The sequence below is a fragment of the Mobula hypostoma genome, chromosome 7 (assembly GCF_963921235.1).
Source record: "Mobula hypostoma chromosome 7, sMobHyp1.1, whole genome shotgun sequence".
Taxonomy (NCBI): Eukaryota; Metazoa; Chordata; class Chondrichthyes; order Myliobatiformes; family Myliobatidae; genus Mobula; species Mobula hypostoma.
In genome coordinates this window covers 19,407,985-19,433,026 of record NC_086103.1, presented here as the reverse complement: position 1 = coordinate 19,433,026, position 25,042 = coordinate 19,407,985, and the positions used below count along the sequence as shown (strand labels likewise).

Below are 25,042 nucleotides of genomic sequence, written 5' to 3'. Positions count from 1 at the left end.
GCCTGCTCCTGTCCAGACCCCAGGTCTCTACCTGTCATTTCATTGTACGTGGTCATCAGATTGTAAGATGGTGTCGTGTATATTCATTAACTGTTAATGGGATTTACATTGCTATTGCTGGAGGGGGCACTGATCTGTCCAGAGCCCAGGTATACACTTGTCATTTCATGGTACATAGTCATCAGATAGTAGGATGGAATCTTCTATATTCATTAACTGGATGTAAATCAGCTGCAAAATGCCTTTCAAAAGGCACAACTGACATTGTGCACTGAGCAAACTGTTAGTAAGGCTTGTGTGCTTTGACCATCGCCGGATGTTCTGCAGAGGTTTGAACTGAGGAAACCATAGAAAGGGTGCAGAAGAGATTTACAAGGATGTTGCCTCGATTGGGAAAACAGGTTGAGTGAACTCGGCCTTTCCTCCTTGGAGTGATGGAGGATGAGAGGTGACCTGATAGAGGTGTATAAGATGATGAGAGGCATTGATCGTGTGGATAGTCAGAGGCTTTTTCCCAGGGCTGAAATGGCTGCCACAAAAGAGCAAATGTTTAAGGTGCTTGGGAGTAGGTACAGAGGAGATTTCAGGGGTAGGTTTTTTACGCAGAGAGTGGTGAGTGCGTGGAATGGGCTGCTGGCAACGTTGATGGAGGTGGATATGATACGGTCTTAAAAAATAGAGGGCTATGGGTAACCCTAGTAATTTCTAAGGCAGGGACATGTTCGGCGCAACTTTGTGGGCTGAAGGGCCTGTATTGTGCTGTAGGTTTTCTATGTTTCTGTGATTACACCAGTGTTGTTGAGTAACAGGTTTTGAAATTCATGTCAACAATGATGGCAGACGAATAATGAATGTGCATGTAAGCATGGACAGAGTCACAAAGTCGTGAGAGTACAGCACAGAAACAGGCCCTTCGGCTCATCTAGTCCATGAGCGAGATGAAGATCTTGCTGTTCCTTGCTGTCCATATTGCTTTCATGTCAGTGGAGAATGCTGGATTCCAGGGTGCCGTATCATCTTATTTATGGTGGGACCATGAGTCTACAGTGAACCAACAGAGAAAGGAATCAGTATCTGAGAACATCAGTAGGCATCTCTTCCCGGCGGCCAACCTATTCTGGATATCAGTGAGTGTCTTTTGTTGTGTAGAGCCTCACATTTCCATTCAATTAGAGAACATTACTTTATATCTCTCACATACACTGTCAATGTCAGAGAATAAGAGAAGCATGAGACCTCCTTGTCCACCTCCTCACAACATCCTGCTCTGATCTGGTCCATTGGCCATTTGGCTGGTTCATTAGATTTTCTGATCATGTCGACTGTCAGCAGGTGTTTGTTGGGATTTGCTGATGTTCATTCCACTACATGACGTTACCGTGCAGATGTGATCAACACATGGGCAGACATAAGAATATAATAATTTCCCTGACTTCATATCCTCAGTTATTTCAATTTGACTAGTTCCTGATCAGTACAAATTGTAACATTTTGGGACAATTTTAGCAAGCATGCTGTTCTTTCTTGCTTTCACAACTGAAAGAGGAACCAAAATAATGTTGTAATTTTCCTTGGAAATAAAAAAAAGTAATCTTTGTCTAAATTGTGACAGGAAGAGGGAGTGTCTGTGAACAGTTACAGTATACAAACTGGAATGGTCAAATACGTAGCCTTCATTTTGTTCAGATTCTGAGGTATTAAAAACATTGACTAAACCAGCTTCAGATTTACTTCAGGTTGTTTCAGGAGACTGGATCTACATGTTCCACTATTTGTTTCACTCTGACAGGGAAAGGGATGGAATCTGTGAAATGAGGCTTCAAATGGCCTGCAGCAAAATGCCTCCTCTTCTGATACTCAGTTTATTTGTTTCGCTCCTTCAGTCTGGTTTCACCCAAAGTAAGTACTTTAGCTCACTGATTAGTCACTGTTGTTTTCTGCATTTTCAATGCTTCTACTCACCAGATGGGACTGTGGATCTGGTGTGTCTGGACTTTTAGCTGTTCCTTCAGTAAAGTTGCACACAAAATAATGCAGATGGTTTGGTTATAACATGGAGATGTGCACCAAAGATATTCCAATGATTGAGGTGCTGTGGATATTGTTCAGCAAGAACAGGTGAAATGGACTGGATCTGAATTATTCAGAGGTTAAAAGAGTGCAAGATGATCCCACTCAAACATACAAAATTCTGGGGTGTCTAGAGTCAGGCAAAGATAAGAGAAAAAAAAGATGTTTGGATACAAGAAATTGTTCATGATTTTCAGTTGTACAGAATTGTGCATGCTCTGTCAAACCAGTGCAAGGATCTTTAACGTTTTGGATGTTCAGGTAAATATGGGACATGGGGTCAGTAGAAGAAAGTGGTGCTGAGGAAGCAGGTCAGACATGATCTTGTATACCGATAGAGCAAACATGATGGGCTGAATGGCCTATTGCTGCTTCAATTCCTTGTATTATTACCTGTATCTTGAAACATGCACTGGTTATTCAGAAAGCAAGTGTGGTCTTTATGTCCACAATTCTGCACGTAACAATCCGCACCTGACAGTCTGGAAAAATACGTTTTTGGTTTCCAGACTAAAACAATATCTCACCAACTTTACCAAGATCTGAACAGCTGTCCAACTTGTCTCCCAGTTTGTGACATCTTGGTATTCCATAACACATATTATTCATCTATTTCAAAGTCTGAATGTTTTGCATAATGATTTGAAAAGAGAGAAATATCTGAAAGTGTCAAAAATATGGAACTTTTGCAAAGTTACTGTTTTCTGATCCAGAGTTATTTACTGAATATACTCCTCAGTCAATAGTGCTTTTTATTGGTGTTGGTTTATCATTGTCGCAAATGCAGTGGAAGTCTTGTCTTGCATGCTATTCATATAGACCAATTCATTACCCTGTGTGTCTCGGTCGTACCTGGGGAAACAGAAACAGAATGTAGAATAAACTGCAGTGCGGGCAGGCATTTAGGTGCAACATCAAAACAAGTTCAACTGCCAGATAAAGAGTCCATCTGATCATACTAGAGAGCTGATCAACATTATTATAACAGTGAGTTAGAAGCTGTCCTGGAGCCTGGAGATACATGCTTTCAGTACAATGTATCTTCTGTCCAATGGGAATGGGGAAAATAGAGAATTCCTGAGGAGGATGGGTTATTGATTATGTTAGCTGCTTTACTGTGGCAGCAAGAATTATAGATGGAGCCCATGGAGGTGATGCTGGTTTCCACACTGCGCTGGGCTATGGATAGAGCTCTGCATTTTCTTGTGGCCAAGTGCAGAGCAGTTGCCAGACCAAGGTGTGATACATCCAGATTGGATGATTCCCATGGTGCATCAATAAAAGTTGCTGAGGGTCAAAGAGGATAAGTCAAATTTCTATTGCTCCCTGAGGAAATACAGGTGTTAGTGAGACTTCCTGTTTATGACATCCTTAAGGCTGGATCAGGACAGGCTCTTGTTGGTGGTCACTTGTTTGTGTTTGAAAATTGGCAAAAAAAAATAAACTACAAACTCTAATAAACATTGGGTTTGGAGGAGCCATCACGGTGTTGCTCTAGAATATAAATATGTTTTAGATTGGGGAAATTTCTCCTTGGAATGTGAACAGGACAGCACAGGAACATGCTCTTTGTTTCACAGTATCTGTGCCAAGAATGATGCCGATTTAAACCGCTCAACTGTCTGCAAATGGTCTATATTGCTCTACCCTCCTGCTTCATTTTGAACTTGTTTAAGTACTTCTTCAATGTTGCTCCTGTATCTGCTTCTAGCACCTTCCCTGGCAGCAAATTCCAAACCCCTATCAAGCTCTCCTGAAGTTCAACATATCATATTTCTTTGGATTATATTCCATCAGGCATTGCACTGTCCCAATTTATAACTGATCTAACAACTACTGAATTCTTTGTCAATCTTTTTCATTATCCAATGTTCTGCCAAATTTTATGTCATCTGAAAAAATACTGATCAAATTATTTACATTTTTCTCCAAGTCATTGACCCGTATCAATGATCATTGTGGTACACCACTGGTCACAGACCTTCAGTCAGACTAACACCAATCTATCACTTCCCTCTGTGTACTCTCTGAGATTCCAATCAGACCACTTCCCTCTGTCTACTATAGCCAAGCCAGTTTCAAATCCCTTCTACGAACTCTCCATGGATCGAATATGTTTTTATGTTCAGTATCAATTGATCACTGCGGATCTTGATGAAAGCTTTACCATGTCTGTGTATACAACATTCACTGCCCTACCCTCACCAATCATCTTTGTCATTCCTCAAAAAAAGTCAATCAAGTTTGGAAGAGAAGATGCCCCACACAAGGCATGCTGTCTATTCCTAATGTTGGTTGTACAGATGTGAGACCTCCCTGTCCCAAGCAATATTCTCCAACAATTTCTATACAGCTGAAATATGACTCTCTGGTTTGTGTAGGATTTTGTAAATAAAACATGTGAAAGTCATTTTATAGGCTTAACAAAAGCTGTAGCCTCGTAACCTTGCACTGATGTCATTATGTCAGACACCGTCTCTTGAAATGAGCACACCAACTTAATGACAGTGTTTGTGAATTGTGTAGAAAAGGCTATATTATGAACAACATGTGCCATCAGTCACCCATTACTCTGCACGGGCTCCCCAGAACTCACTAAAGGTAAGGCAGGACCTCTGGCTCGGTAGCATGGTCAGTTGCTATGCCGGCATAGTCAACCCTGATGTGTTTAGCATCAAGGTGGGGGGGGGGGCATGAGAGGCAATCAGCCACAGCATTATTTTTCCTTTCGATGTTCTGTTAGTCAGTTGTGATTTCTGAAATGAATGCCAGGTAGCATTGCTGCCATGCAGACCAAGGGTCTAAAGCTTTGGACATCATGTGCACAAGGGGTTTGTGGTCAATGAATGCTGTGAATGACCAGAAAGAGACTGAGAAGCATGTGTTGTACTTCCTCTCAAGTGGACAGAGCTGCTGACTGAAGAAGGTGAGTGGTTGTCAGTCACCTCCAACAAACTGTTCAAACACAGCACACACAGTATCATCTGAGATGTCAGTTGTGATGGTAATAGGTGTATTGGGGAGTAGGTGCACCAGTAGGGTCGCGTTTGAAAGAGCTCTTTTGGTGTCGTCAAATGCTCTGATTATATCTGTTGACCAGTCAAGCACCGAAGTTAAGGGCACGATACAAGGGGAGCATAATTTCAGCAGCTCTAGGAAAGATATAGAGAAAGAAATTCACCACACCTCAAAATTTTTATAGGGCTTTAGTAGTCCATAATAGTGGGAAATTTTGACAGCAGGGGTGTTGCTTCTTTTGCAGAGATGCATTGGCTGGAAAAGTCAATAGCTGATGACCTGAACTAGCATTTGGCAGGATTAATAATCAGTTCATGTTGGCTTAAACACCTGAAAAATATGTAGAGATGTGATAAGTGCTCAGTTTTGGATGTGCTGGTAACAAGTATGTTGTCCATGAAAATAAAAAGAAAATGAAAATGCTTTAACCAGTGTCCATTAGTTGCTGGAATATCTGTGCTGCATTTTTTTTAACCCAAACTCAAATAGGGCAAATGGATTTATAACAGCGGTTTTGGGATTGTCCTCAGTAGACACAGGCACCTAGGGATAGCCTCTGACTGTCTACTTTAGAAAAAACTTAACTTTCCAGCGAAATGTACTGAAAAGTCTTGAATATGTTGAACCGGGTAATCAACGAGGTGGTGGCCTTGTTAAGGTGGTGGTAATTGTCGCTTGGACGGCAAGCACCATCAGACTTCAGGACCACGTGGAGGGTGAACCGCAAAAGCAATGCAACCTGCGTAAAGTGCCAACCTGTTACATGTTTTCAAACTCAGCCTTCGTGCTGCCAGCTTTTCTGAGTCTCTTCTGCACACAAGGACATGAATCAGTGAGCCTGTTGTGCAAATGTGGTGCTTAAACTCTTGCTTTGTGACTCTATTGGAAAATGTGGGCTTGGTGAAGTGCGGGAATTTGCCCAGCAGGTGAGTGAATTCACATGAGGTGGTGCATGTGCGAGAAAGAGTTGTCTTCGGGAATTTGCCGGGGGTCCAAGGTAATGATATAAAGTCACTTACATCCACAAACCAGCATATCTACAAACGTCCCTATGGTGTACAGGATATCTGTGCCGAGTTCAGTTCGAGCAACCTCAGTCAAGACAAAAGCCCCCATGAGCATCGTTCACTGAAGCAGAGTGTCACATGTCGTGTCCCATAAGTCCATAAGGTATCACAGCAGAATTAGGCCATTTGGTTCATCAAGTCTTCCCCACCATTTCATCATGGTTGATCCAATCTTCTTCTCAGCCCCAGTCTCCTGCCTTCTCCCAGTATCCCTTCTTGCCCTGACCAATCAAGAATCTATCAACCTCTCCCTTAAGTATACATAAACACTTGGCCTCCACAGCTGTCTGGGCAAAGAATTCCACAGATTCACTACTCTCTGGCCATAGAAATTCCTCCGCATCTCCATTCTAAAAGGACACTGCTCTATTCTGAGCCTGTGTGCTCTAGTTTTAGACTCTCCCACATTAGGAAACATTCTCTCCACATCCACTCCGTCAAGGCCTTTCACCATTCGACAGGTGACAATGAGATCACCCCTTATTCTTCTGAATTCTAGTGAATACAGGCCCAGAGCCATCAGACACTCCCTATTTGACAAGCCTTTCAATTCATTACTCACAGCACTCCAAGTGAGGCCTCAGCAGTGTTTTATAAACTTTCAACATTACATTCATCCTTATATATATTTGTCCTCTTGAAATGAATGCCAACAATGCATTTGCCTTCCTCACCACAGGCTCGAGCTGCAAAATAACTTTTAAAGAGTCCTACGAAAGGATTCCCAAGTCCCTTTGCACCTCAGCTTTTTGTATTTTCTCTCCTTTTAGAACATTCGATCCTTTCATTTCTTTTATCAAAATGCAAGACCATGCACTTCCCAACATTGTATTCCATATGCCATATCTTTGGCCATTCTCCTAATTTTTCTAAGTCCCTATGTAGCCTCTCTACATCCTCAAAACTACCTTCCTCTCCACCTTTCTTCTTACCATCTACAAATTTTGCAACAAAGCCATCAAATTTATCATCCAAATTATTAACATATTTACATAAAGAGAATTGGTCTCAACACACACTCCTGTTGAATACCGCTAGTTTCCAGCAGCCAGTCAGAAAAGCTTCCCTTAATTCCAACTTTCTGCCTCCTGCCAATTAGCCACTGCTTTCTCCATGCTAGAATCTTTCCTGTCATACAATGGGCTCTAGCTTGTTAAGCAGCCTCGTAAGTGGCACCTTGTCAAAAGTCTTGTGAAAATGCAAGAACACAACATCAACCAATTCTCCTTTGTCTATCCTGTTTGGTTATCTCTTCAATGAATTCCAACAGATTTGATGGGCAAGATTTTCCCTTGATGAAACCATGCTGACTATAGCCTATTTAGTCATGTGCTTCCAATACCCTGAGCCTCATCCTTAAAAATCAAATCCAGCATCTTCTGAGGTCAGACTAACTGGCATATAGGTTCCTTTCTTCTGCTTCTCTCCCTTCTTGAAAGGTGGTGTGACATTTGCAATTTTCCAGTCTTCCAAAACCATTCCATAACCTTGTGTTTCTTCAAAGATCATAACTAATGCATCCATGATCTCTTCAGCAAACTCTTTCAAAACTCTGGGTGTGCACCATCTGATCCAAGTGACTTACCTTCCTTTAGACCTTTCATTTCCCAAAAATCTTCTCAACTTCACACCCTTCTGACCCCTAACTCTCTGGAACTGCAACAATATAGCTAGTGTATTCCATAGGGAAGACTGATGCAAAATGGTTTTTACAGTTTATGCGCCATTTAGTTGTCCCCCATTACTACCTCTACAGTATTGTTTGCAGCAGTCCGATATCCACTCTCATTTCTCTTTTACACTTTACGTACCTGAAGAAACTTTTGCTATCCAGTTTAATATTATTGGATAATTTACTTTGAAATTTCATCTTTAACTTCTTAATGATTTTCTTGTTGCCTTGTTGGTTTTTAAAATCGCCTCAATCCTTTAGCTTCCCAATAATCTTTGCTCTGTTACATGCCCTCTCTTTTGCTTTTATGTTGGCTTTGACTTCTCTTGTTAGCAATGGTTGTGCTTTCTTTGCTTTAGAATACGTATTCCACTTTCTGATGTATATATCCTACGCCTTCCAAATTGCTTCCAGAAACTCCAGCTATTGCTGCTCTGTCGTCATCCCTGACAGTATTCTTTTCCAATCAATTCTGGCCATCTGCCCTTTCATGCCTCTGTAATTCCCTTACCATACTGACACATCTGACTTCTCAACTTTCAGGGTGAATTCCATCATATTATGATCATTTTCCCCTCAGGGTTCTTTTACCTTAAACTCTTGAATCAACTCTGTTTCATTACACAACACTCAATCCACAATAGCTGATTTTCTTGTGGGCTCAACTTTGAGCTGCTCTAAAAAGCCATCTTGTAGGCACTCTAGAAGACCACCTCCTGTAATCCAGCACCAAACTAGATTTTTCTAATACATTTGCATATTGAAATCCGCCATGACTATTGTAACATTCTTCTTTTTGCAAGCATTTTCTATCTCCCATTGTAATCTGTAGGCCACATTCTTACTACTGTTCGGGGGTCTGTATACAACTCTCATCAAGGTCTCTTTACCTTGTAGTCCCTTAGCTCTATCCAGAATGATTCAACAACTTCCAACCCCATGTCACCTCTTTCTAACAATTTGATATAATTTTTACCACTTCCTCTGCCTTCCTGCATATCCTTTCAATACAATTGGACATTAAGCTCCCAGGTATAATCTTTCAGCCATGACTTTGTGATGCCTACAACATCGTACCTGCCAATCTGCAACTGTGCTACAAGTTCATCTACCTTATTCTATATACTGTGCACATTCAGATACAAAACTTTCAGACTTGTATTCGCTCTTTTCAATTTTGTCACACCATGCTCAACCCTTATGATTCGTAACCTTGTCTGACATCTGATCAAGGTCAGGCTCCACAACCTCTCCACTAACTCTTCTGGCATTCTGGTTCCCATTCCCCTGCAACTATAGTTTAAACACCACCATGCAGCATCAACAAACCTTTTTCCTTAGATATTAGTCCCCCTGCAGTTCAGGTGCAAACTGTCCCTTCTGTAAAGGTCCCACCTTCCCCGGAAGAGAGCCTAATCATCCAAAGATCTTATGCCCTCCCTCCTTCACCAACTTCTTGGCCATGTATTAAACTGTATAATCTTCTTTGTTCTAGCATCCCTAGCACGTGGCGCTGGTAGCAATCTTGAAATCACAACTCTGGAGGTTCTGCCCTTTAACTTAGCACCTAACTCCCTGAACTCCCTATGCAGAACCTGATCACTCATCCTCCCATGTTATTGGCACCTTCATGAACCACGACTTCTGGCCGTTCACCTTCCCTTTTAAGAATGCTGAGGACTCAATCTGAGAAAGACTGGACCCTGGCACCCAGGAGGCAGCATATTATCTCACCCATAGAACCTGCTGCCCGTTCCCCTATCACACAGCTTGCTTCTTCTTCCCCCTTCCTGTCTGAGTCACAGAGGCAGATTCAGTGCGAGAGCCCAGACCAATGTGTCTGTCCTCTTTTATGTCATCCACCCCTGACAATATCCAAAGTGATCTACCTGCTGTAGAGGAGGATGGCTATAAGGGTACACTGTTATGGCTCCTTAACCCCTTTGCCCTTCTTGACTGTCACACAGTTTTCTGTGTCCTATACTTTGGGTGTAACTACCTTTCTATAAGTTCTATCTATCACCACTTCAGCCTCTCGAATGATCCAAAGTCCATTCAGTTCTAGTTCCAACTCCTCAACACAGTTTGTCAGAAGCTGCAGCGGGATGCATTTTTCACAGTTGTAGTGTCAGGGATACTGGAGGCCCCCCTGCCTTCCCACATCCTGTGAGTAGAGCATTGCACTATCCTGCCTGTCCTCTCTACTGAGTTGAGCAAATGAAAAATGAGAAGAAAAAAACTTCAGCTTTCCCTTCCTTTACTTTCTGTGAGTCATCGTCACTCACTGAAGCTTGAAGACCACCGCTCAGTCAACTCATACGATGGCCACTGTGCTTGCCCCTGTCTTCCTTTAGTTAAACGCAAACAATGATTGACTGCAGGTGAAAGCACTATTACGCCTCCGCGAACAGCTCCCGCCTTTTATCCTCGGGCAGTGGACCTGGTTGAAGCCCCTTCCTGTTGATCAGGCATTTGTTGCACAAAGAGTTCCTCAAAAATAAAGGAAGGATGGTGATCCCCAAGGGGAGATAGCTTGTGGTCCATTAGTTCTGATGGCCCAGTATCATCTACACCAGGCAAGGAGATTGGCACACTCAGACTCAGACAGTCCAAAAATCTGTAATAGGTATGTTTTCAGAGTGACGTATTTATCATGCACAGGCAGGTCTTTCAGTATACATACCACTCTGGCTGTAGTGGAACTGTGAAGTGATGCTACGGTGGAGTAAAATTTGGTAATGTCCACAGTGATTTCATGCAGCGTGAACTGGGTTTCTGTCTGTGCCAACCACATGTTAACTGCTCCCAAAACTTGGGTAGCTTCAAAGCAACTGCATTGGTCAATATGTCATTGAGTAACTCTGGAATCGTCTTAGACTGTCAGGGTCATTAATGTAGGAATTTGCAAATAAAACTGGCAAGAGACATTTTATGAGCATAACAAAAGCCGCCGTCCTTTACTTCTATTGCAAACAAATCAAAAGCTGCCAGCTTATACCAGTGTTTCTCACCCAGGCTTTCACGAGAGGTCATGATTAAAAAAGTATCATTGTTTTTTGAACTTTGCGTGATGTGCGAGGCTAGCGGTTGTGGTGGAGAGCAGTGACTGAGCAGCCCCGTTGACAAAGTTATTAGACTCTCTCAGTTCAGTATGGTAGTGTGCAGTAGCACCGTGTTTATCCAGTAGTCCTCTCCCTCCTTCCTCTTACGCACCGCTGACTGACTTCTGGGAGCAAGTAAACCCAACTTGCGTAGCAGAAAATTGGAGGGAGCCTTTCAGTCTAGGGCCGGACCAGTCTGGTGATTTTTGAGGAGGAGACGTGAGATGGAAGAGGAGGATTCTAGGCCTAGGCCTACAACAATTCTGATAAGGTTTATGATGAAGAATTACAATCTTCTGAGTCATTTCACTGCACTAGTATAACAACTGACACAAAAAAGCCCACCTTTACAATGAAAGCTACTTATCAATGGGTTTTACATGGACTGGTGATTCAAGTTGTCTGAACCATTGTGCTCATCTGTGGCAAACAACTTACAAATGCAGCAATGGCACCAGTAAGTGAGGTGGTTCATTTCGGTGGGTCAAATATGATGGCAGAATATAGTATTAATGGTGAGACTCTTGGCAGTGTGGAGGATAAGAGGGATCTTGGAGTCCAAGTCCATAGGACACTCAAAGCAGCTGTGCAGGTTGACTCTCTGGTTAAGAAGGCATACGGTGTATTGGCCTTCTTCAATCGTGGAACTGAATTTAGGAGCCGAGAGGTAATGTTGCAGCTATATAGGACCCTGGTCAGACCCCACTTGGAGTACTGTACTCAATTCTGGTCGCCTCACTACAGGAAGGATGTGGAAGCCATAGAAAGGGTGCAGAGGAGATTTACAAGGATGTTGCCTGGATTGGGGAGCATGTCTTATGAGGATAGTTTGAGTGAACTCAGCCTTTTCTCCTTGGAGTGACGGAGGATAAGAGGTGACCTGATAGAGGTGTATAAGATGTCGAGAGGTATTGATTGTATGGATAGTCAGAGGGTTTTTCCCAGGGATAAAATGGTTGCCACAAGAGGACACAGGTTTAAAGTGCTGGGGAGTAGGTACAGAGGAGATGTTAGGGGTAAGTTTTTTACTCAGAGTTGTGAGTGTGTGGAATGGGCTGCCGGCAAAGGTGGTGGAGGCGGATACGATAGGGTCTTTTAAGAGACTTTTGAATAGGTACATGGAGCTTAGAAAAATAGAGGGCTATAGGTAAGCCTAGTAAGTTCTAGGGTAGGGGCATGATTGGTACAACTTTGTTGGCTGAAGTGCCTGTATTGTGCTGTAGGTTTTCTATGTTTCTACGTTTCAAAACTGAGAAGACATTTAACTGAAAATCACAGCCATATGACATGTAACATTTCTGATTATTTTAAATGAGTACTGGAATCTTAAAACACTAAAATTTCAGTCAGTAAGGTAGTAAAAGTGAATGGGAAGTTGGATAATTGGAAAACTTCAAAATCCAACAAGAAGGCAGCTAATAAAGCTATAAGAAGGGAAAAGATGAGGACAAACTAGCAGATAAGTCAAAGCAGGATACCAAAAGGTTTTCAGTTTTATAAAAATAAAGTGGAGGCGAGAGTTGATATTGGACCATTGGAAAATGATGCTGGTGAGGAAGTATTGGGTGGCAAAGAAATTTAGCATTAGTTTTCTCTGTGGAAGACACGAACAGTGTGCCAGAGGTCTTTGGGTGCCAAGGAGCAGGAGTGAGTGCCATTGCTATTTCAAAGCAAAACATGTTAGGCAATCTCAAAAGTCTTTCTTTTTCTTTTTAAATCTTATTAATTATTATTGAAAATCAACAACAGAGAAAAATACATCAATATAATCAAGACAACATATCCATATGTAGAGTAAGAGTTAAACTATCAACCAAGTGGAACAGTATATCAATAATAATAAAAACAACAAAATGTTAAAGCTTTTTTTTATGGAAAAAAGAAAGAAAGAAAAAAAAGAACCCCTACTAACTAAAACAGAAAAAAAACCCTAATAACAAAAAAAATGGGAAAAAACCCATTTGGAGCACAAACCCAGAGCTATACGTCATACAAGCTTCCATAAAAAAAAAGACATCAATCCGCCAGCCAAATCCATATACCCAAGCATCAGAAAAGGACCATCTTTATTAACTCAAATCAAATGATAATAACGGGCAAAAGAACCCCAGCTTTTCTCGAAGCCAAATCTACGATCAAAAGTTCGACTTCTAATTTTTTCCAAACTAAGACATAACATCACCTGAGAGAACCATTGTATCAAAGTGGGAGCAGAGGCATCTTTCCATTTTAACAAAATAGCCCTTCTAGCCAATAATGTGACAAATGCAATTACGTATTGGTCTGATATAGAAATACCGTGAATATGTTGAGGAATTATACCAAACAAAACTGTCAATTTATTAGATTTTAAATTGATTTTTAAAGCTTTAGAAATTGTAGAAAAAATAGATTTCCAAAATTGTTTCAATACAGAACATGACCAAAACATATGTATCAGTGTAGCTATCTCAGTTTTGCATCTATCACACTGACTATTTACATTAGGAAATATTTTAGACAATCTCTCCTTTGTCAAATAATAACAATATACAATTTTAAATTGAATTAGAGAATGACTGACACAAATCGAAGAAGAGTTAACCAGCTTCAGAATTCGCAACCAATCCTCTGTTATCAAGGTCATGTTAAGCTCTCTTTCCCAATCTTGCTTAATCTTAAGTAAAGGATAGTTATCCTGTTGTAATAGTAAATTATAAATTTTCCCAATAAAACCTTTCACTGAAGGGTTCATTTTTATAATAATGTCTAACAGGTAAGAGTCTTGTATATATGGAAAATTACTTAAATATTCTTGTAAGAAATGTCTGACCTGAAGATATTGCAAAAAATGTGAATATGAGAGAGAGTATTTAGTTACTAATTTTTCAAAGGACATCAATCAGCCTCCTTGAAACAAGTCCATAAAAGAAAAAAATTCCTTTATTCCTCCAAAGAGAAAAGGTAGGATCACTAAGTGAAGGTTTAAATAAATAGTTTTGATAAATTAAACTAAAAAGGTTGAATTTTTTAAGATTAAAAAACTTACAAAACTGGTACCAGATTCGTAATGATTGATTAATCATAGGATTTATATTTAGAATAGAAATTTTGGCTAATTGTACAGGTGAAGGAGCTCCTAATAACGAAGTTAAATGAAATTGTTTCAATTCCAGATCAACCCAAGTTGGTTGTTCCTTTTTATCGTTCCAATATAACCAAGAACACGCATAACGTATATTAACCGCCCAATAATACATTCTTAAATTAGGCCGTAGAAACTAGTGTACTTACTTCATTTTTCATCATATGAATCAGTTGAACAAGTCTCTGTAAGGCCCTGTCTTGACTTCAAGTGACAAGCTTCTTGGATTCAAAAGGAAATCAAATCTTTGGAAAAATCATGTTGCAAAAGGAAATCTTGAAATGCTTCCACTGCTTCCTGGGTTTGAAAGTGAGGAAGGATGTCAGAAAGTCTAAAGTCTTATTGACAACCACCTGGAAGAAATGCAGAACAAAATTGAACAGTACTTTTCCTCCCTTTCAACACAAGTGTATGACTAGATGAGGGACACTTTCTCCGAATCTTCTGCTCAGCCTGAGAACTTGTCTTTGGGAGAAGAGGAAGAACTTTGTGCGCTGCCGTCTAATTGTGCATTCAAGATGAGATTTACTGACCTGCTCCTGGACAAGTTCTGGATTTCTGTGAAAGAAGAATATCCAGCCATTTACAGGAAAACAATGAACATTTTGCTGCAGTTTTCAACTTCTTACATGTGTGAGCAAGCTTTTTCTTGCTGAATTAGCATCAAAAGCAAGGATAGAGATCATCTAATTTCAGTTGAAGGTGAAAACCATGTGTGGTCATCTCAAGTTCAACCCAGCATTGAATATAAAACACTCTGGTTTGCTTGGCTGTATAAGTCTAGGGGAGACACCCTCTGGCCCCGCAAACTCGCGAGCTTGAGGCGTGCTCGATCCCACCCCAAACCCCAGTTTGTGTGGGTGCTGTGTCATTTGTTACCCTGTTACAAATCAACGCCACAAAAATAACAGATAGTATACTGCATATAATTAAAGGAAATATATTTCTGAGTATTAACTAAAGGGTTAGTAAAGAACTACAAAAGAAAATGGCCCATTCTAATAAACAGTCAGGAACAGTCCAGGGCAAATATTGAGGAAGGCTGGCATCGACTGAAGCGACAGCAGCTGTGTCCAGTTCTGGTCGCCTCACTATAGGAAGGATGTGGAAGCATTGGAAAGGGTACAGAGGAGATTTACCAGGATGCTGCCTGGTTTAGAGAGTATGCATTATGATCAGAGATTAAGGGAGCTAGGGCTTTACTCTCTGGAGAGAAGGAGGATGAGAGGAAACATGATAGAGGTGTACAAGATAATAAGAGGAATAGATAGAGTGGATAGCCAGCGCCTCTTCCCCAGGGCACCACTGCTCAATACAAGAGGATACGGCTTTAAGGTAAGGGGTGGGAAGTTCACGGGGGATATTAGAGGAAGGTTTTTCACTCAGAGAGTAGTTGGTGCGTGGAATGCACTGCCCAAGTCACTGGTGGAGGCAGATACACTAGGTTAAGAGACTACTAGACAGGTATATGGAGGAATTAAAGGTGGGGGCTTATATGGGAGGCAGGGTTTGAGGGTTGGCACAACATTGTGGGCCGAAGGGCCTGTACTGTGCTGTACTATTCTATGTTCTATGGCTTTTGACACTTTGGCAATTGTGTGCACAGTTAAGTCACGTTTGAAAGAGCTTGTTTCGTCTCATCAAATGCTCTGATCATGTCTGCAGACTACTGAAGAATGTGATTAGGGTCAGTGCCTTGAAGGGCACTATACAAGGGAAGCATAAATTCAGCAGCTTGCAGAATTAACTGGTGATAGGAGTTCACCATACCCAAACACTCTTATATTGCTTTGGTAGTGCAGAGCAGTAGAAACTCCATAATACTGGTGACTTTTGATGGCTGGGGTCACGCCTTCTGCGGAGATGTGGTGGCTGAAAAAGTTGATGGTAGACAACCAGAACAGGCATTTGACGGGATCAATAATCACACAATGTTGGCTTAAGCACTTGAAAGGTGTGTGGAGATGTGATAAGTGTTTGGTTTTGGATGCGCTGGCGACAAGCATGTCGTCTCGCTAAACAAAAAGGAAATCTAAATCTTTTAACATAGAGTTCATCAGTCGCTGCATGTTTCAGCCCCAACAGCATGCACACAAACCCAAGTAGGCCAAACGGAGATATAGCTGCTGTTTTGGGAATTTTCTCACTTCACATAGGCACCTGATGGTAGCCCCTCAATAAGACCACTTTAGAAAATTTCATCTTTCTGGCTAAATGTGCTGAAAACCCTTGAACATGTGGGTCTGGGTAATAATTGGGGTTGTGGCCTCATTAAGGAGGAGGTAATCACTGCATGGACAGCAACCATCATCGGACTTAGCGACCATGTGGGGGAGTGGTGGTGAAGCCCAAGGGCTATTCAACCTGAACACAAAGCCAAGCATTTCCATGTTTGCAAACACAGCTTTTGTGCTGGCCAGCTTTCCTGAGTCCAGTCTACACGGATGGGCCAGTTGTGGAAGTGTGCTGGTGGAACTTACTGGGGGTACAGGGTAATAACCAAAAGTCCTTTGTGTCCACAAACCACCAGTTCTATAGATCTCCGAACAGTCTTTTTGACATAGAAGATATCTGCGCCGAGCAGATATCTAGCAACTTTAGCCAAAACAAAGTCCCATATGTAGCACCATCCACTGAAGCAGAGTGTCACATGTCGTGTCCCACAAGTCCGGACCCTGCTGCTGTTGGCAGTCTCCATTGAGGATCAGTCACTCTCTGTTTTATGGATGACACTGGCAGCACACTCACTGGAGCGGCCCTGTCGCACAGGAAGCGTCGTTCTGGAAGGGTGTTTGTAATGAACAATATTCGACCCTGGCAGCTGGAACCCAGGGTGTTGACAGACCTCCGATGTCCCGATGTGCTGGCACTGTCGAAGCTGCATGGTGTTTGTGCCAAAGCGTGAATGGTAAAAGCATCGACCCGGTGACGTGTGTTTCGGAGCCACAGGAATGAGACTATTTGAGGCTGTGCTGACAGGGCTTATTGAGACAGGGAAAGGAGGAGGAACAACGTACCTCCGACTCAGACAGTCCAAAAGGGTGTAATCGGTGAGTTTTCAGTGTGACATATTTATCACGTGCAGGCAAGTCTACTAATAAACTCACCACTCTGGCTGCAGTAGAACAACTTAGTGATGCTATGATGTTGGAAAATTTGGTATTGTCAGCAGTGATTTCTCACAGTATGAATTGGCCTTGCACCCTTTCAAATCAGGCGGCAGTCTACTGCTCACAAAACACTGGCAGCTTCACAGTGGCTGTTTCGGTCAACAGGACATTGTCTGGAATCGTTTGAGAATAGTGGGATGCCCAATGTAGGATTTTACACATAAAGCAGGCAAGAAACATTTTACATGTTTATTTAAAAGCTGCAGCCTTTTACTACCATTATGAACAAACCAAACACAGTCACCTTACACTGATGTCATTACATCAGACACCGTCTCTTGAAATGAACACCAACTTAATGCTGTTCGTGAATTATGCAGAACAGTTTCTATTCTGAACAATATGTGTCATCTGTCACCCATTACATTACGCAACGTGTGTCCCTATTGCCCATCTAGGCAACTGAACACCTTTGGCTCTTCCTACATTTTTTGGAACTTGACCTTGATCACAGAGAATACTACGATCTTGGCCAGCAATCTGCTCCCTTATATCTCTCCACAGTGTTGGGTGGAACCCATAAGGCCCTGAGGACTTATCTACCCTATTATTTTTCAGAAGACTCAACATCACCTTCTTGATATCAATATGCCCATGTGGGTGAGTCTGATATGTCAGAATGTACAGCTCACTATCACATTAGGAAACCCCTCCAAAGGGAAAACAAACACAGACTTGACCCCAGTATATCCATTGGCAATTCTCTTACCCTCCTGTCCACGGTAATACTGACCCCTGTAGATGAGCAGTATGTACAACCATTCACCCCTGCCCTTTACAACACCACGGACATGATCTGGAACATCCCTCAACCCGGCACCAGAGAGGCAATATACCATCCGAGTGACCCTATGGGCCTACAGAATCCCGTTTGTGTTCCTCTGATGAAGGAATCTCCTCTACACCTCTCTGCTCTTCTGAACCACAGCACCAGACTCAGTGAGAGAGGCCCGGTCACCATGGCTCCCTCTGATAGGTCAGTACCCTCAATAATAAGTATGTAAAGTTATACACATATTATAGAGGGGAACGGCCACAGGTGTACCCTGCACTGGCTGTGTATTTCCCCCCCTTCTCCTGACAGTCACCCAGTTATCTGTCTCCTGCAAACTACGGACGACTACCCTCCCTATAAAATTTCTGCATCATCCCTTTTCAATGAAAGATCTGTTCTGCTCTTAGTCGACAATTCAATGGATCTCTTGTACAATAAGATAGATTCTTGATCTCACAATCCACCTCATCATGGCATTGTAGTGTATTGCCAGTTTACACTACACTTTCTCGGTAACTGTAACAGTTTATTCTGCATTCTGTAATTGTTTTCCCAAGTACTGCCTCAATGTGCTGAAGAGATTAAATGAACTCTGGGGAGGGCTGATTAACAAAGATTTTCACATACCTTGTACGAATGACAATTATGAACCAACTTACCACTTTATTGTGTTTGTGGTTATGTTGTGATCAACTGATAAAAAAGTAATTCTGCACCAATGGAACACTAATACTGAATGAAGTAGAATTAAACATCTGTGATTTCATACTAAAGCACTTTCATTGTTTCTTTTTTTTTTACAGAAAATCCCAATCATTTTTATATTTTCGGTAAGATGGATAACATTATGTTAACTGGACCAGACAATCCTGGAAATGGCCCTGTTGTGTGGGATTGGAGACCAAGCTTCACACAGGTCACCCAGCGACTTGTGACATTTTCTAAAGAAGGATCCAGAGGGTGGACCCCACAACTGGAAGCAAACTCCTCATTCCATGGCATCTTTCGTGAAATGGAGACTAAGGCTGATACTGTTGACTTGATAATTTGGGCTCCCACATTGAAATTTGCAGGATCTATCATCCTGGCGCAAACAGAACCGAGTTATGAAATCCTGAAGCAATACGAAATTTTTGGGATCAAAGGTAAGTGGGACTAAGATTTGAAAAGTTTGAAAAATTGTTTATCTTCATGATTTAAATAATTTCTGGGCCTGCCACCACTTTTGATAATGGCTTTATGCACACTGTATAATTGTACATGATGGGGTGGGGTCTTAATGAAGTGTGCCAGCAATCCAAAGATAGAGTCAGACTAGACTGGTACATGCCCAAACAACCGACTGAGCCGTATGTGTTTGGGATACGGCAAGATCACTTGAGTGAAAGCCACAGGATTTCAGGGAGAAGGTACCATTTCCGGATAGCAACATAGCTCAAGATTGATCCACGGTCACTGGAGCTGTGAAACAGCAGCACTAGCCTCTGTATCAGGGCACCACCCCATGGTTGGCATCCACAGATAGTGTCCAAACTGTGTGACCCTAAGTTGAACCGTGACATTCCATCAGGTTCAGGAGGTGTGGTAAAGAGTTAATTCCCCCTGCTTTGTCTCACTGAATTTGGTGTAACCAGACTGAGAGTTTGTGTCCCCACTGTGTTATTCTGTGTCGGAGACCCAACACTCTTTCTGTTCTGTAGCAAGACACAAGTGCTGATCACAGTCACATCCTGAGGTCAGTTTGAATCCAATCATTGGATAGGTTACTACTCTCTCCACTCATTCAATATACCCACCAAATATTGAAAGGCTGATATAGATCAGATGTGCAGATGATGTTTACCATTGTGAGAGTCTAGGACCAGAGGGCACAGCCTCAGACTACACGAATATCCCATAGGACAGAGATGAGGAGGAATTTCTTTAGCCAGAGGATGCAGAAACTATGGAATTCATTGCCATGGGTGGTTGTGGAGTTCAAGTCATTAGATTAATTTAAAGCAGAGGTGAAGAGGTTTTTGATTCATAAGGGTTTGAAAGGTTACAAGGAAAAGGCAGGAGAAAGGGGTTGAGAAAGAAAATCAAATGGCAGAGCAGACACAAATGTCAGTATGGACTAATTCTGCTCCTGTGTCATTTTGTTTTATGTTTGTATTTCTCACAGTTGAGACGAGACCACAGAGGCCTGTGGAGGGCAGAGACATCACCCTCAGCTGTACCATCTCCAGACTCCCAGATACCGTCAGTCTCCACTGGAAACCTGTGGGCTCATCCCAGCAGAACAGGAGAAACACTGATCAGATCCGTCTGAATAACACCGTCTATCTAATGGTCCAACACGTTACAGTGGAGGATGGGGAGTTGTATCAGTGTGAAGTGCAGGAAAACGGAAACATTGTTCTCACAATCAAATCAGATTTTACTGTAGGCACAGGTAAGTGTTGTTACTTCATTGTAGGAATTGGGCTGGAATGTATCTGTCTGGTAGGAGTTTGTTAAAAATAATACAGGAAGAGTTCATGGCCAGGTCTGTGTGGATACTCATCAGTATTGACCTTGCAGATGACATGGAAATTAGTGAATTTAGGCCAGAAGACAGTGATATCCTGATGCATATCAACAGTATGAAGGAGGAGACATTGGCAGTCTGTAAACAATGGAGTCGTACAGCATGGAAACAGGCTTTTCAACACAATTGGTCCATGCCGATCTAAGCTCGTCCCATTTGTGTAACATCTTGTTCAGCATGGAAGAGTTGAACCGAAAGATCTGCTTCCCTGCCGTTTAACCCTGTGACTGAGATCTGGGAATTAGAGGACATTGAGGAAAATAAAACATAGATCAGGAGAAGCAAATCTGCGACGGGAACAATTTCAGTTTACATCATTACCAGTCACCTAAAGTAAATTAGTTATATTGGGATCATACCGATCATTCCAGTAGGTCATTCAAAACGTCAGTGCTACGTTCTCCTGCCCTGAGATTAAAACCAATCATAATCATGGTTCGGTACTGTAATTGTTCAGCTTTAGTGGTGGATATCAAAGTGTTACTCATGCCAAAGTGTTACAAGAAGCAAGAGTTCACATGACAACCACCAGTATTTCCTACTCACACTCAGCACTGGGTCCCGGTTCACACAGCAACACTGAACAACAAACCATTCTCTCTCTCACTGACCCTTCCCACCAAGTCTTTATTGTATTTGATGTGATTCTGGCTTCAGCGACCAGAATCAGGCTCATTTTGAGAGGCGTAGGATATAAAAGCAAGGATGTTAAGGCTTTATAAACATTATGCAGACTGGTCTTGGAGAGTGGTGAGCAGTTTTGGGCCTCTAATCTCAGAAAGGATGTTCTGGCTTTGGAGAGGGTCCAGAGGAGTGTCATGAGAATGACTCTGGGAACGAAAGGGTTAAGAATGTGGAGTATTTGATGGCTCGAGGCCTGAGAGGGGTCTCATTGAAACCTATTGAAGATTATAAGGGCTAGATAGAGTGGATGTGGTGAGGATGTTTCTGATAGTGGGAAGTCTAGTACCAGAGAGCACAGCCTTAGAATAGAGGGTCATCTATTTAGGACAGACATGAAGAGGAACCTCTTCGGGCAAAGGGTGATGAATCCGTGGGGTTAACTTAAAGCAGTGATTGATAGGTTGATAATTACTTGGGGCATCAAAGGTTAACAGGAGAAGGCAGAAGAATGGATTTGAGAAGGATAATAAATCAGCCATGATGTAGTGGTAGAGGAGACTCGATGGGCTGAATGGCCTAATGCTGCTCCTATGTCTGATGGTTTGATGGCGGCTTCTCATCACTCGCTCCCGAATGACATTGTAACATTTAATGAGTTCTCCTCTTTTTCATGCAGGTCAACATAAACGTTACTCACTTTATCGCTCAGCTACGGATCACAGTGAATTCCACCTCCTCTGTTACAGTCATTCTGTTTACAACAGTGCTGCCTGGACTTGGCTGTCACGTCTTCATCAAAGTTCGAGGAAAACAATTGCAACAGCATTGAAATCTCAGCCCGTGAATGTCAGTGAGAGCCACTTTGTGAATCGACTGATGCTCACAGAGACACCTTTTAACGGCTGGAATTTCAGTGTGAGGGTTTTTCCTGTGGTGTTTGAAGATGCAGGAGATTACACCTGTAGTCTGGGAACAAGTGTATTTATAACTATCAAACTAATCACAGTTAAAGGTAGGAGACAGAATGTGTGACAACAGATTTCCCAAAACCACAGCATTTTGCTTTTGTGCAGAATGTCGCTCCTGTTTTTAAGGAGACCAATAATGTTCTTCTTGTTTCCACAGTCACGGCTGAACCGTCTGATACAGTGACTGAGGGAGACACCGTTACCCTGAGCTGCTCTGTGTCTGACGTCACTGCATCACCCAGACTGGTTTGGATCAACGGAGACGGTGAAACTGTTGGAGACAAAACACTGACTGGGGACGAGAAATCACTGAGTCTGATCGTACAGAAAGCTGACAGAGGCGAAGGGAAATGGACATGTGGTGTGTTTGATCAAGACAGGCTCCAACTTTGTGTACCATATAATCTGAAAATCAGAGGTAGGTGTCTTGAGTTTTTCCCAATGTACAGTATATAGTTTCATGATGAGGCTTGTTTCTTTCTGCCAGCAGTGATGGTTTATTTCCACACTGCGTGGGAGAATCCTACGGAGGTGAAGCTCAGAATTACAGTACTGTGCAGATGTCTTAGGCACATAGACACAGCTCGAATTTTCACATTATTGTATTTGTCAATGTCTGAGGAGAGTGGGTTTGTAAATCTGGCGTGGAGCATATGATTTTGGGAATGGAGAGGGTGGAGTGCTGCAGGAGGGGTGTGGGACAGGTGGCAGAGAAGGAGTGCTGAGGCGGGGGAAGGCACAGGTGCAGACTCACCAAGCCCTGAGACATCAGGCAAGAACATTTGATTTTAAACAATTGGTTTATTGATCATTATGGAATGTTTTCTGGTGCTTCACACTGCCTTCCTTCTTCCCATCCTTTTTCCCAACCATTATTTCTCTCTCCCAGTCCACAATAGAGACCCATATCATAAGCAGGTTTATCATCATTCACGTCATGATTATTTTTCCAGCAGTACATACAATTACTACTGTACTAAGACAAATCTTAGACACCCCAACTGTACATATGTGACTGAGACCTTTGCACAGTACTCTAGTTGGTATGAGCTCTACAATCTCTCAGACCTTGCACAAAAAATGGTGTCTACATAAGAGGAGTAAGGAAGAAGCCCTGGCTAAATGCCAGGGGAGTATCCACGGGCAGTATCCATGCCCGTAAATACTTTGCAAAGTATCACATAGAAGATTCTATTAAGATGTGCAAGAAGCTCTTATGGACAGATGAGATTCAACACTAAGCGATATGTGTGGCATAAATCTAATGTTGTTTATCAACAAAGTAACACCACCTTACTGTAAAGTATGATGTAGGTAGCATCATGCTCTGGGGGTGCTTTTCAGCAGCAGGGACCGGAAATCTGGACAGAAATGATGAGAAAAGGAATGCTGGATAAAAACTTTCTAATCTCTGCCAGAAAGCTTAAACTGGAGAGGGAGCTCATCTTTCAGCTGGACAATGACACAATGCACACTGCCAGAGCAACCATGGAGTGGCTTCAAATGAAGAAAATTTATGGCCTTGAGTCACCCAGAGTCCTGACTTAACTTAATCGAATATCTCTGCAACACCTCAAGATTGCTGTCCACCACTGCTCTCCAACTAACCTGGAGTAGCTTGAGCAATTTTGTAAGGAGGAATGGGCAAATCTTGCTCCATCACATTGTGCAAAGCTAATAGAGACTTATCCAAGAAGACTACTGGCTGTAATAGCTGTGAGAGGTGGTACTGAGCAAAGGGGGATAAATACTTTTGAACTGCTGACATTTCAGTTTTTCATGCTTTAAAATTTTACCTCTTGTTTTTACCTGTACTGTGAAAAGGGAGCATGTAATCCACAAATAAAAATTCTCATTTAAATTGATCAAAATCCCCTAGTTGTAATACTCACTTTTCTGAACAAAAAGTTGTGGGTTGAACACTTTTACAAGGCACTGTATGTGTATTTCTACACCCATTAATTGTCATGAGAACAAGGACCTTCTCCCCTTTATTATCCCATAGGTCTATTTCAAGGAGTTCCATATACTTTGAGACATCTCTCCCAGAAAATTCCATTAACTCAAAGCCCATGTGTTCTGAGAAAACATAATATATCATATTGACTCCAAATATGTTACCAGGCTTCTTCATCTGTGTTGTTCTGCGTGTCCTTGTACCAGCACAAGGTCTCTAGCTACTGTGGAGTTGCTGCAAGCGCTGAATCATTTCTTCTCATTAAGAGACTATGACCTCGTCATTCAGAGAACATTCTAATGAAATGTTTATTCCTTATTTGTAGTTTTTAGATCATCCATAGAAATCAAATATCTTTTATATGGCATAAATACATTTTGTCTATGAATGCTCTATATTATGCTACACAAGTTAACCTTACACATCACGATCACACCTTCCATAACAGTGGGAGAGGCATAAGATTTAAAATTATTAGTAGAAGAGTTATTACTGAGGAATGGAAATTGATTTTGCACTCAGAAGATACAAACAAGAAAAAGGAGGAATTAGCTACAGAAGGAGGCCATTCAGCCCCTCCAGTATCTCCATCACAAAACTATCGACAGTATCTCAGGCTTAAAACCTGCAAAGGCTCTGCATTCATTGTGCTTTGAGAATAAGACTTGCAACCCTTTTAAAGAAAGAATATTGTGTCATGTTTGTCTTAACTAGTCAACATATTATTTTTCAAAATTACTTCTCCAGTGTAGATTCTCTAAAGAGGATGTATTATCTCCACATCAACGTGATCAATTCAGTCACTGCCCTATCTTCTAAACTCTAGTAGATACATGTCTAACCTATCCAGTCTTTCCTCATTGATGCAAGCTAGGTATCTAGGTATCAGCCCAGTAAAAGTTAATGAGATCCATACTCCTCACTATA

General features: G+C 41.9%; 1 protein-coding gene across 1 annotated transcript in view; it reads left to right on the top strand.

The window, feature by feature from the left end:
- The first annotated feature begins 1,704 nt into the window (after positions 1-1,704).
- The window catches only part of LOC134348860 (uncharacterized), a 31,690-nt gene continuing 8,352 nt past the window's right edge, over positions 1,705-25,042 (top strand). The window contains exons 1-5 of the mRNA XM_063052642.1: positions 1,705-1,899; positions 18,801-19,142; positions 20,162-20,431; positions 21,867-22,202; positions 22,316-22,576. Coding sequence (XP_062908712.1) covers positions 1,761-1,899; positions 18,801-19,142; positions 20,162-20,431; positions 21,867-22,202; positions 22,316-22,576 — 1,348 coding nt within the window. The 5' untranslated portion in view covers positions 1,705-1,760. The remainder of the gene's footprint in view (positions 1,900-18,800; positions 19,143-20,161; positions 20,432-21,866; positions 22,203-22,315; positions 22,577-25,042) is intronic.